Below are 14,322 nucleotides of genomic sequence, written 5' to 3' on the forward strand. Positions count from 1 at the left end.
ACGGCTCCGTGACTCGTGCGTGATGAGTCTCCGTAACTAATCATCTGCGGCTTGGCCGTGTCGGTCTTAGCGTTCTTGTTCGTGTTGTTGGTGTTGCTGGGTAGTGGTGGGGGGGAGAGAGAGAAGGCGCTAACCGCCACCGTCCCTGGGAGGAGGCGAGCACTCTTTGACGTTTCCTAGTTTTGTTTTGCTCCCCCCCCCCACCTCCACCATTTACGTTGCGTGCTTCTGTCACGCTTGTTGTTGTGAGCGGGTGGCCCTCCGATCTTCGGTGACAGGCGGCGACTCGCAAAGTGACTGCCGTATTAACAACCACAACAACAACAACAGCAGCAGCAGCAACACCATTACTACCAGCGCACTACGACTAGCGGCGCGGCTGCGACCGGCACCACTTTAATCGTGACCTCCACTCGGCAGGGGCCGCGGTGCTGTGCCCACCACCGCGGGGCTGTCTGCGCTGTCCCGCAGCCGGATCGTGCGCAAGCAGCAGCAGCACCGGCTCGCCGCCTCCTCCTCCTCCTCTTCCTCCTCCTCCTCGCATCCCTGCTCATCCCTGCAGAGCGGCTCCTCTCCGGCCTTCAGCGTGGGAGCCAAAAAGCTGCTGCCGCTGGTGGTGGTGGGGGGAACAGGCCCAGAGGCGGCCCCGCGGAGAAGCGCGGTTCGCCGTGCGCCCGTGTGCCGGGAGGGGTGCGGAGAGGAGGAGGAGGGGGGTGCAGGAGTTCAGGACCGCGGCGCATGGCTCGGGAAGGTGCGCAGCAGTGACCGAGTGGGGGAAGCCGCGCGCGTTTCCTCGGAGGGGAGAGATTAAAAGTGCTGGGAAGACGAGCACACGAGGCGGTGAGTACGGGCAAGAGACAGAGAGAGGGGTGGTGGTGGTGGTGGGGGGGAGCGCTGCTTATTCTTGTAGCGCGCCGCGCGTCTCGGCTGCGCTCTTTGTTCGGGCGACAGCGCGGATCGGGCAGCGGTGCACCTGGGACCCCCTGGGGCTCGGTTCCCCGTCTGGTCTCCGTGTCTCCCGAGTGTCCGTGTCTCCCACGTGTCCTGTGTCTTCTCCGTGGACGTCTGTGTCTCGCGCGCGCGCGCGTGTGTGTGGTTGTCGTGTTGGCTGGTATTGCGTGGTCCTGAGTAACGTCACACCGTGTTTTGTGTTTGTGCGATGTTGTCTCTTTACTCGTAGTAGTATTTCCCATCATACCCCATTACGCTTCTCTGGTCCCTGCACCAATCACTCTGTGTGTTTGTCTCGTCTTAAGAACTCCTTTGTGTTGTTTTCCTGCCGCTTACTACCCTCGCTTGCCTGTCTTTTCGCTCGTGTCCTGTCGCTTGTTTCGGAGTTGTTCTTGTGTACGTGTCGCTCGCGTGTCTGTCACTAACTTGTCTGCGCGGTAGGAAGTCGCAGCAGCACAAGGAGTTGATCTTGTGTATGTATGTGTTTCCCTGCCATCGTACTCTCGCTTCTCTCTGTGTATTGTTCACGAGTGTTTCTCCAATGAGGACGTGTCTTTTTATGTCTCCTGACCCCGTGTTCCCCTTGTGTGTGTCTCCTGTTCCAGTGTCTCTATCTTCTATCCCAGTGTCTACGCTGTCTCTGCTACCCGCATGCCTCTCTGTTGTGTGTCTCTCTGTATATCTTGTCTCCCGGTATGATGTCTACGTGCTCCAGCCGCGTGTCTGTGCAGGGAACGCGTTATAGAGAGCAGAGTCGCATATTTCCAACTCACCGCTGCGCCTGGTTTACACTTGCGTGAGACCTATCTCTGTGTCGTGCCCGTGCGTGATGTCCACGTGTTGTCTGAGTGTATGTGGTATGTTTTTCAGTACCACTTAAAGTAACTTGACAATTTCTTCCAATCACAAAACAGCGTTTGTTTGAGGACACTTGGTGAATTTGTTTCGTAGATTAAATATTTCTTTTGTTGGAATGCTGGAGCGTTACTTATTCACAGTTAAGGCAACTTTCAGCAATTCAAAGTTGTCATGTTTCAGGTTGTTAATTATCCCAAGCCGTTATTGATTTCAGGTAGACTCCGTAAACTGCAATCTCCTTAAGTTTCTCCGTGGGGTAGTGGGGGTTTCAATTCACGTGTCAGGCACTGCAACCAATGCCTAGCCACCTGCAGTGTTCCGCGTCAGCACCTTGAGTTTCAATATTTCCTGCGTAACTTTTAAGACGTTTTCACAATACCGTAGTAACGGCAATAATACTCGTCGTATCTTGGCCAATGCAGAGATATAGTGAGGTGCATAATTTTAATAACTTAAAGTTCAAATTGCAGTGTAAAGGTAGGCACGAGATAAATAGGGCCGGTAGTCTCGATAATAAGTTTCATGTTGGGGTTTTTTTTACTTGAAATGGGCTGCAAAGCCAAGCGGTCACACACTTAGAGGAACAAACCGTGGCTTCGACGAAGATATCCATCAAGCAAAGATGGTAAAAAAGAACTGTGACTTAAATTCAGTTCTCAAAATTAAAGTAATTAAAAAAAATGTGTTACATTGAAAATGCCGTTTAAAATAAATGTACATCGTAAATGCCATTCTACATAGTTTTTGTTTAATCTGCCCGGCATGTTTTTATCATGATAAAAAATGACTAACGTAATGGTTCGTTTTTAACAAATATTTTGACAATATAGCGTACGGGTGATGTGATGCCTTACAGTTATGTTGTATAATATTAAGGCAGTGTGTACTGATATTTTGAGATGCATGTAGACATTTAAAACAGCTGAAATCTTGTAAGCCGCAATTCTGATTTCCATCATTCCACATTATGTCTGCAAACGCCATTATAATCTCGCTGCGTTAATATTTGAGTGCTCCCACTTCCTGCCGAGCATCATTGTGCACTGGGCTAACCCAGCCCGCGGGTTTCGCGAGTGATCGCCGCGTGTGATCCAGCAGGGGATGCATAAAGGAGAGGAGTCGTGGGCCACTCAGGGGCTCCGCGAGTTCTGCGCCAGTCCCAGCGACGTGGCGAGGGACCACCCTCCCAGCAAGCTGGCCCGGCCGGAGCAGAACGGTGGCGCGGGCAACCAACTCGCCGAGTCCAGAGCCAGGGTGTCCACCTGGGCCATGGCCAAATGCAGTAAGCCCGTCTGTACGTGCACGCGCACGCACGCATGCATCGCTCGCAGGCACGCACACGGACCGTAGACGCTAATTTGGCTCTGTCACAGGCTTGTGGCTTCACCAACAACGGACTAACGTTTTCTCTCTCGCGTATGGCTGTATGAATGGCAACTTATGAGACTGTGTCCATAAATAAAGTAAATTTCAAGTGGCAACGCGTGTGCGCGTTGAGCGCGCGCGTGTGAGCGGCGTTCGCCCCGCTACGTTGCGGACAAAGTGGTCAGTGCGCTGCACTTCAATTCTTGCGACGTTCATTTGATTTTCGGCCGATCTCTCACATCGTTGACAATCGGTGTCCACACGTGGCGAGGACATCTTTCAGGTTGACTCAGCCAAAAAAAGAAGGATCAGCTGCAGATTTTCACATGTACCGCTGGCACCGCATTCACTTACGGGAGCCTTTATTCACTTTCTCTTCACTTAGTGTCATCCGTGCACAGGACGGTGATCAAATGTATCCCGTGTCCACGTTGGTATTGGGTTAAATGTATTCGATCATGTTTATGGGATTTAAAACAGTTATAGTGGTCCGATAAAAATACAATGCATGTATGTTGAACTTCTTTCGCGCCGTACGTAGCCAACCGTGCTAATCATGCGTGTAATATGAGCATTTATTTCCGCGGCTATAATGGAGAACCGTGCAACCCCTTGCTAAAAATTGAGAGACGTGCAATAGGACAATTGCGATCCAATCGAGTTTGCGAGGGTCACGAGCGCCAAATGCCGACCTCGGGGTTGCGCGACGGCGACTGGCCGGCTTGCAGCAGCAGCAGCAGCAGCACCGCTACGCCACGAAAGGCGCTGAATTTTATTTATGTTTTATGTAAACTGTCGATAAATCGGCACCGGCGTGAGCCGACACCGATACGGACGTGCATCTGTTGTGGATGCTACAATTAGAGCACGTTTCTCGTGAAGTGTATTCGGGGAGTAAGATTCGCCGCGTGAGCCAGTGCGGGACCGTCGCACATGTTTAGAGAGAAAACTATCGTGATACAGCTAGCGCTCCAAGACGTGCCGATTGAGTGGCTAGTTTGTAAATATTCGAATGATGAATCGTCGCCGGATAACCTCGAGTGATATGTGCACAGTATGTAGAGCCAGTGCATTGCCAGGGCTCAGCGGTTTCGATTGCACCTCCGCCATGTAAAATCCTGGAAGGCACTGTCAAAGCACACACTTTGCTGCAAAGTATTTGTCAAACTCTCCGTTCTTGGTTTTCACCAGTAGCCCATTGTGTGCCAATGACATGGATACAATCTGACATGTTTGTATGACCCATGACAGTTACATTATATTTGTAAGTGTACTAATGGTCCCTTGTGAGCTTGCCGGATTAAGTCGTTCGTGTTATTATGTACGGAAGTTTCACTCTAGTTTTCCCAGCAGTCCTGCAATTTTCCACATATGTCTGCTTTGCTTATAGCGTATATACACTGTGCATGTACGTTATGCGTACGCATGTCGACACCTTTGCAAGTAAATGTATACGCATTTAATTCCATGGTTTGCCAGCATGGTGCCACCATGACTAACCACGTGATAATTTTTCACTAATTGTAACACTGTCAGCAGGGTAGCTTAAATGTATATGTACAGCCCTTATGGTAATCCACTGCTGAATGAGGGCCTAAACATTATGTGCAGTTAGTGGGGGTTATTTGACGGTGCTTCTTCATACTGCTAAATGAGGCTAAAGTAGCCCATACTATTAGGACTATATGTGTTATTATTATTATGGTCATCTGAAGGCCTTTCCTCATTAATAGATAAAATCTCAATATAAAAAATTAGGACACTTTTAACTAACTGTAACACTGTCCTATGTATACCAACTGAAGTTTGGAGTATCACTTTCCTTTGTGACTCAGAGTTTCAGACTATTACCTAGTGCGATCCATGTATCGCCAGTGAGTATACACATTCGCAGAAGCGGTCTCTGTCAAGGGACAATGACCTTAGAACTAACGCTGAAAGCGTTTAGCTCGAAACGGATATTTTCTCACGGTTTTGTATTATACGACCCGAGGCGCTAACAGTGGCTTGTCTTTCGGGTTGCTGTCGGCTGGAGGCTCTATAATTGTTTTTATCGTAAGCGACCTGACTCACAGAAAAATCCACGCGGCTACGAGGGGAACGTGCAAACTGCAGCCGTGACAGTCGATATGAAAGCCTCAATCTGCTGTACACCAGGCGAGGTAGTTAACATCTCGCCACCCATATTCATTAGGCATGCCCATTGTCAGCAATTGCCGATTCACTACCGACATCACCTCCGTAACCCTGTACTGCAGTCCACCTGGCTCCCCACGTATCCTAAAGCTTGGCATTCGATCTCCGTGTGGGTCATCCTCTACGACACGCTCTCCCGTCACGGCCATTTCTTCATACACTTGGAGGCCTCTTCATCAGCTGAAATGTTTTCATGAAGTAAACCCAATATTATAGCTGAAAACCACCTGTCAGCCAATGTATAGAGTTCTATTCCTTGTTGGGCATTTATTTGTTACTTAATTTATACTTACATTTCCTGCATATGATAAGCAGAAGAATGGTACTGAATGCAAAGGATATGAACAGGCACATCTTTAAACTACAGTATTGGCTTTTTTAAGTTTAGTGGAAATCTTTCCACTCATTGTTGTTGATTAAACGTACTATTCTTGGTTGTGTACGATAACATTACTTTTGTAATTAAGACATTACATTGAAATCATGTTTAAAAACGGTGATGTAAGAATAACATGTTATATATATAAAGAAAAAAATAAGTATGCAATATTGTTGTTCCAAACAATTCGAGTTTTTAACAAGGAATAATAGCAATACATATTTAAGCGGCAAATTAAATACCGTATACTATATTTTCACCAAAATACATCCATTTAAGACTCAAAATACCTCTTCTATGGGAGGTTAGGGGAATTGTATCACTCAATTATATAATTATGTATTCATAATGTAACTTTCCACATACCAAATAGCCTTTGATGGAGGTTTCAAAAATGTTGTTTTCATAAAAATTGGTAACAGTGCTTAGTTTAGCTTTGATATTTATGAAGATTTATTAAATTAATTGGTCCCATTAAATATATCATTGTATACATTTTCAATATCTACTATGAATGATTTATGTTCAAAGTAGTGGAATAAATATGTTAATTAATTGCTTATATTTTCTTTTTTAAATTCTCTCGAAGTATTTGACACAATTAGGAAAATGTAACGACCAGAAACAATAATACATTATACTGGGTAACTTAGAGTGCGAATAGTTACAACTTTGAATAATCTGTCCAAGCATGTGCATCAAATAAATGGTCATTTAAACTAATGGCTCATTTGTATGAATGGCTTGGTGGGAAGATTTTGTTTCATTTGTAAAAGCAAGCGTGAGCACATGGCCCTTAATATGAGTTTTCATTCAAGAGCTCGGGTTTTTTAGTTAATCGTCGGGGTAGGAAAGACTCAGAGGACACATTATGAATGCAGAAAATCTGGAAATAAGATGAGTCTATCCGTGACCATACGCAATCGGTATAATCCTCAGGCAATGCTGATTGGTCCCTTGTGTGAGGAATTGAAGTAGCGAGGTTGAAATATTTCCGACTTGCTTATTAGTGCTCTCAATTGGCTGTGTTGGGAGCGAGGAAAGGGCACCAGCCGCTGACAGGTTATAATTTGAAGAGAGGCGAGAGATTAAAAATAATAATCTGAACAATGATCCAATTGCAAGTATGTACATATTTGTGCGCGCGTGAAGCAAGTTTATACACGAAGGCTTCCGCTGTCGACCAGACGAAGTGTGCCACCCTTAGCCTTCTGCTCTAATTGGGGTGCGGGTGGGTGGAGACCATTATACCATTTGACAATCCCCACCGCTAATATTAATCCTACATCCATTGGGCAGCATTCACATTCTGTACACTATCAAAGAGGCAATATTCTTAACTTATGACAACTAATTAAAAACACACACTGTATATTTAAATTTGAAATTTACACAGTTTTGTAAATGCGGTTCAAAAATTGAGATGATTTTGAGAAATCATTGTGCAGTTGAAAAAAAGCGAGGCGTGAAATTTATAAATCTAAAATTAGTATAATGAATATATATTAATAAAGTCAAACGTAGTTGTTCTTTGGTTTGTGAGAGGATTACTTACAATACTGTGTTATTTTCAATATGTTTTATGTTTCATAATTGACAACACAATTCAATATTAGGGAATTATATTCCTTTTTCTATAATTTTATTTAACATTGAAATTATACGTTTGAGTAATGGTAAAAAAAAATAAGTATGTACAAATATTTTGAATATAGTAATGCATGGTGCACTAATTTCATTCGGACATAAAGATCAGATATGCCCAATATTTTAGATTTTTTTGTATACAACTTTTTATGTTATCTTTGAAACATTTTTTGGTTGTCCCCTGTAATGAACAGACGCACAAAAGCTCACTAAAATTGACTTAGAATTGAGTCTGGGATCTGGCAATGCACATTGATTATTTTCAAAAACAAAACTGATCATTTAATCAAATAGCATATTTAAACAACATTAGTTTACAATTTTCTAATGCATGAAAGCAATGTGATTTTGCTTTTTTTGCCTGTAAATCTTGTGTATTATTTGCACGCTCTCGTAGTTGCAAAGCTCCAACAAAAAGGAATGTTTCTATTAGTACGGGCGAGTTGGCATCGTGTCCAATTTTAAGTGAAAAAAAAAAACGTAAAACAATGTGACTAAGACATATTGGAATTCACACTTATTTCAGCTGGAACAAATTAATTTTGAGTCAAGTAAAATGCCCAATGCAGATAGGCTCTGTCAATTACAATTTTGTCTTTAAAAAATGTTTTATTTTGCATCGAGAATGTTGAAACGTCTGCTAATTGGTCGTGCAAAATGAGCATTTGGTTCAGATTGCAAGCCCATGCATTAATGCCAGCTCGATGCAGTAAAATCTAGCAACGCCTCCTGGAGATGTAAACAGGCTTAGGTGCAGCACAACACTGCATCTCAACGCCGTGCACGCGTACACACACACACAGACACCGAGAGAACACTCCGCATTCTAAGTGCATATTTGAAATGCGCTGCAGTGTCAAAACGCACCTGTGACATTTACTCGGAAGTTTACATTTTTTTCAAACGTTACGACCGTGCAGCTCTCTGATATTTGAAAACTTTGAAAACATCACAGACAATGTGGAATTTAAATTAATTTTAATGAAATCCGCTATTATTTGTTTGCTTTAATTTTATCTTGGAGGGTTTTTTTTAACAGGATTTAAAAGGAAATCAGCTTCAGGGTTCGTTTTAAAAGATCCATTGACAGCATATGTACGTAATTATTCTCATGATATCATACATACACATGCACTTACACACGCTTTAATGTAAAACATACTTTGTAATTTAACACAAAGTACAGACGATATTAAATGTGCACACTTTAAAACAGTGAAAAATAAAAGCAGTGATTGTGAATTAAATTCACGTGGTTCATACTGGTATTCGGCTTGCAAAAAAAACATAGAATGATTCCTGAGCAGTACAAGATAATGTTCACTTTTTAAAATGTTCACTTTTTAAAACTTCCAACCTGCTGACTAGAAACTATTGATATCAAATGAAAGATGATTGCAACACTGAGATATCACAAATGTATGTGCTACCTCATAACAATAAATATGTATGATGAATCTTCTTGGTTCTTTCGGTAAAGTCACGTAGAAGGGAAATAATAAAATAAAAAAAATAAAACATAATAAAATACAATTCTCACGACGTTTCAGCCACAACGCAAGCAGCCGTCCTTTCGCACCACACGTAGCCGACCATGCTAATCGGGGGTGCTTTATATGTACTGTAGATGGGTATCATGTTTTGGGGTTATTTTATGAGGTATGTTAAATGTTTTAGAAAAAAGCAAAGACAACGCAACCAATTTATTTCACGTGTGGCTAATACGCAGCATGAGCAATGACAACATAGCACTCTGGTGTTTATTTTAATCCCAAAGTAGAAGGTTTACGCTACGATGCTTGGCCATAACTTCCCTAACAATGTATTTTCACGAGTGCGCACCATTCAAAGTACATTACTTCGATATTAAACGTGTCTCAATATTTGTACTTTTTTAATCGTTATATATTTTTATTGCACTTGCATTTCGCATTGTGGTGCTTTCTACTGCCCCGGAAAGCATCACAAACAAAGTGCAAAATATATAAATACGTCAAAGATGAATTGTATAATAATGACACAGGAATGCATAACTGTTTATTTTAAAAAAGCTTCACTGCATTGTGACAAGAGATAGATTTTTTTTTTACATCCAGCAATTTGAGTTTTGGGGAAGATTTTTCAAACTTTAATTATTCAGGCAATTGGTCATTACCTTCAGTAAAGACTATTATTATAAGCCTCCTTGTAAATACACTGCTCGATGAAGTCCACCCCTATGCCGGGTCAGTCATGAGGTTTGTTTAAGTGTAATGAGGGCAAGGCAGGCCAGTTCAGATATCACTCGCCACTGGCCTTAGCTGTGGTTGGCAATCAAACTCAGGAAGTTTTGTTCATAGTCCAATGAGCCACATGCAACTTCATTTCCTCCGCGTTGCACCCTGTATGAAACAGAGCAGCACGGGACATAAGCAATTGTTGCAATCAACATTTTTTGCAGGGAAATTGCACCATTTAATTTTGAATTCAGCCTCATGCTAACCATCGAACAAAGACGGTCACTTGCATCGCGCGCTTTCAGATGCGCTTCTGTGGCCGTCTGGAATGCTCTTCCTTCCGATATTAGGAAACCACTGGAACTGTGTACTTTTACATCTAGATTGAAAACTCACTTATTTAGAACTGATGTTTGTGTTTAGTTTGTTGTCCTTACCCCGCACCTCCGATTAGCACGGCTGGCTACGTACGGTGCAAAATAAGTTCAACATACATACATAACTGTCACATGAGCAATGGCTCACGGTCATGTTTGTACCACGTGTTCCTCAAACCAACACCAACACATGAGCCCTTCAACCATGATCTCATACCAACCGCCATCCGTGCTGCGAACTCTCTATCTCTGTTTCAAATGAACGCCTTCCCCCCCCCCAACCCCCTGCCTATGACTGACTTCTCTATAAAATAAATATGGCCACTGCTTCTGTACAGCGTCTTGACACGTGGTTGCATATTCTTAGGTTTTTTCGGTATTCTTAGGTTTTTTCGGTAAAGTCACGTAGGTAAAACATCAAAATTAATAAAAATAAAATAAATCGTGGTTGCACGTGGTTGCACTTAGACATTTGTCATCATCATCATTGTTGTCATCATCAGTCGTGACTAATCCACTGCTGGGTGAAGGTCTCCCCAAGCCATCGCCGCCATCTCTCAGGGTCCTGCCTTGTCACAATCCACCAAGCTCCTGAGTGTTGGACTTTCTCTCAGGCGCATTTCCTCCTTCGGCTGCCACTCCATCATTAATCTCGACCACCCGCTATCATCCCTTCTCAGTCGCGAATGCTGCCAAAGCCATTTCACTTCTCTTCGCAGTCAACAGTAAGTCTCTAACCTCTGTAATTCTCTAATTCACAGTGTTTTTTTTGTATCTTTCATTGTAATTCCAAAATTGAATATGTCCACACTTCTCTGTGCACTTTTGAGTTTTGGTTAAATTGTTTTGTCAATGTCAACGTTTCTGATCTATATGTCCTGGTAGATAGTACGCACCGATTAAAGACGTTAGATACATCTAAATTGTACTGCATTGTAACAGGAGCAATGCAGAACACATCAAGCAGCAGCTACAGCACTGTAGCTCGGCTCTGAGGCTCCACCTGTCTTGGAATTTATAATTTGGTTTGAAACAGCACCAGCTGGATGTGTCTTTGTAAAGCATCCCAAGACGTGTGATCTCCACTGTTTAGTGTGGGCCTAAAAATCTCGACATCCAGCAAACAGATTGCGTCGGTAACTGATGTTACATTTAAGTTTCAGGGTTCTGTGTGGAGTTACTCTGCAGGTTAATGGAGCTGTTGGCTACACCACTGATGGGGGTCACCAATCTAATTTAGAATACCGTGTACACTGTGTATACTGTTCATGCTATATATATTATATGTTTCACCTCTTTGACAATCCATTGATGGAAGCTGTGTTGGTTATTGAGGCTTATTTGATCATACTGCTGGTCAGTATTGGTCTGGGAAGTGGAGGGGTGCAGGACTGGTGCAGATAATACACATGCACAGCTGTGGTTAGCCACGAGTAGGAATCAAGAGAGAACCACCAGGTTCATAGCGTAGTGCGCTAATGACTGCACCACTACTCCATATAAACTCATTATACACTTGGTGTGCTTTTGGAAAATTACATTGCATAATGAAAAGCAGCATATCAATTTTCCTAAAGAAGACATTTGTCAATGAGTGCATATTTATTGGCAATATGGACCTGACAATCTAAAAAGTTATCGAAGAGGTATTGAAAGGTGCATGCTGGGGATTGCACAGAGATAGAAATTGGAACAGTCGGATCAAGAACAAGTATTAGAGACACCGGATTGGCTGCTGAGTAAACATGCGTTGGCAGGACACACGCATCACTCGCAGGGAGTATGCCCAATAGTCGAGACTCTCTACAGAATGACAGCTCAAGGAGTGAATTAACTTGAGAGGAACGCCCACCATGGAGATGGAGCGATAAGTTCAGCTCATGCGCACGAGAGAGAGACGGATTGTGGCATCACAGAAGCACGAGGGATGTCAATGACGTGGGGAGGCTTTAAGCCAGCAGTGGATAAATGACTAAAGATGCAGATTATAGTCATCTAAACCAACTCCCATCATTATTGAAGTATTTATATACGTCGGGTCTACGTGATCACAACTAGATCATTGGAGACCGGGCAGCTGATTATATTACTCAAATATTATATAACTACTGTATATCATGTTTTGGGCTAATTGTAGACCAGTAAACTCGTAAACAATTTTGCGTTTACATTTTGCTTCGTAAACCTCTTCCTCATCATCATCAGCAGCAGCAGCAGCATCATCATCATCAGTCCCTTAACCATGGAAGTCGTGGGCGCACGAGCGATTGCTTTTTTGGCAGCCAAGCTCTCTCTCTCTCTCTCTCCCACATCTCACGGCCTCTTGACACGCGCACGAAGCGTGTCCCCGATATTCCCTTGACACGACGATCGTCATCCGGCATGGTCCGTGGCCAGCCTCCTCTCTTCCTCGTCGTTCCTTCCAGCCGTGGTGGTGGTCGTGGTGGTGGTGGTCGTGGTGGTGGTCGTGGTCGTGGTGGTGGTGGTGGTGGTCGTGGTGGTGGTGGTCGTGGTGGTGGTGGTGATTGTCGTGGTGGTGGTGGTGGTGGTGGTTGTGGTGGTCGTGGTGGTGGTGGTGGTCGTGGTGGTGGTGGTGGTCGTGGTGGTGGTGGTGGTCGTGGTGGTGGTGGTGAGGGCTGCAGATTGGTGTTGTAAATGCCACCCACTCCCTCCCCCTCGCCTGTTTCTGAGTGATATTATATATATTCGACGCAGGTGGGGGGGAGTGTTCAGTTATTTTCGGATTAGAATTGTGAGCGATGCGCCGTCGGGAATGAGGAGGTTCCGTTTCTCTCGCTCCTCGTGGCTCCGAGATTCGCGTGGCCACCGTGAGCTCAGTCAGTCCCCAATCTCCCCCCCGCCGCTTCCATTTGCCCAACCCATTCCCTCCCGTGGCAGGGGGGGAGGTCGTTTTTTTAATTGTACTTTGTGTTGTTGTTACAATGTTTGCCATAAGGACCAGATTATGTTACACTGTTGCAAGTACTAAACAGCATACCTGTCAACGCATACGGTCTACCCGTATTCTTGTGCAGGGAAATTTGAGTTTTCAAGTCCTTACGGCGTGCAGCCGTTTCAACACGGACACAAAACATGTTTTTGTCTATTTGTGTTTCTCCATTGTGATGATGGGACTTTATAGGATGAACGTTGAGATTTATAATGCCACGGGGTGACCAATAAAGCCTGAATTAGTCTGTAATAAGGCAGGCACTGACAAGGGGTTGACAGGTATGGAACAGTGATGATGATGATGATGGAGTTGACCCAAGCTGGGCACACCCGATGTTGGACCGCTCACACCATTTCTGGCGTCTTGGAGTCCGCGATGTTTGAGGACCGTGTGTTTACAAAGGCCTTAATTCTAGATTTGAAGCTTTCGTGACTGCAAGGATTCATATTCGTACGTTTTTTCAGTAAAGTCACGTAGGAAATTTTTTTCATTAATAAAAGTAAATTAAAAATAAAATAAAAATCAGGACGTTTCGGAGGCAACACTGTGGTCGACTCCACGGTGACTCACTTGATACAGCTATCGTGCTGTGACAGTTCCCCTGTAGACGGAAGCTTGTGTTGCCTCCGAAACGTCGTGATTTTTTTTAATTTTATTTTTATTAATTTTATTTTTTTCCTACGTGACTTTACCGAAAAAAACTAAGAATGCAAAGGCCTTGCCGCCCGCGGGTGAACGCGCACACCAGTCCATGAAAGGGACGATCCAGGTTTGGGCCGGCACTGGCTTTGCTTTTGTTGCAACTGCTGTGGGGGAAATGCAGGCCGAGCTCCCATTTCCCCCAACTCACAAAAGCGCGCTTTGTGGGGGGGGGTGTTGCTTGCTTCCATTCGCGGTGGTTTTGGGGGACGCGGTTTGGATTCACGGCTTTCCCGGTGAGGCTTAGTGGTGAAGATGTAAACATTTCTCGGGGTCGCAGCCAAGGAAATTATCTTGCATAGGACAACCGCTCTCGCTCGTTAGTAACTCGGTTTACCGATCCTGGTGAGATGATAAAAGAGCCGTGGAGTCGACCACAGTCTGGTATTTGAACTCGCGAAGCGCTGTGTGTGTTTGTGAGGCAAGTGTTTTAGCCACGGTGCCAATCGGCTGCGGTGTATTCGTGCTGTTGAGTAAAGGGTATTCAATTTATAACTGTACCAAATGATGGCACTAACCATTGTGTTCAAGTAATTTCAAGCATTTTCTTCAACATTTTAAACCGCATTATCCATTCTGCCATTATATGCATATTGTGCCAACAGATGCATGGATTATGGCGCAAGATTGAACAAGTACAGTGTCGCCTGAGATGTTGGCCACGTAAATTCCGTGATGCCG

The 14,322-nt window shown here is 44.1% G+C and overlaps 1 protein-coding gene across 3 annotated transcripts in view; it reads left to right on the forward strand.

Annotated features, from left to right (window-relative positions):
* Positions 1-173: 173 nt before the first annotated feature.
* Positions 174-14,322, forward strand: part of LOC144725117 (DNA-binding protein SATB2-like) — a 63,781-nt gene continuing 49,632 nt past the window's right edge. The window contains exons 1-2 of one of the 3 annotated variants that reach the window (XM_078604592.1): positions 174-840; positions 2,905-3,091. In XM_078604592.1, coding sequence (XP_078460718.1) covers positions 2,911-3,091 — 181 coding nt within the window. In that variant the 5' untranslated portion in view covers positions 174-840; positions 2,905-2,910. The remainder of the gene's footprint in view (positions 841-2,904; positions 3,092-14,322) is intronic. The other 2 variants (XM_078604600.1, XM_078604606.1) reach the window with 2 other exon arrangements.

The sequence above is a fragment of the Lampetra planeri genome, chromosome 2, assembly GCF_965212315.1.
Source record: "Lampetra planeri chromosome 2, kcLamPlan1.2.h2, whole genome shotgun sequence".
NCBI classification, from domain to species: Eukaryota; Metazoa; Chordata; class Hyperoartia; order Petromyzontiformes; family Petromyzontidae; genus Lampetra; species Lampetra planeri.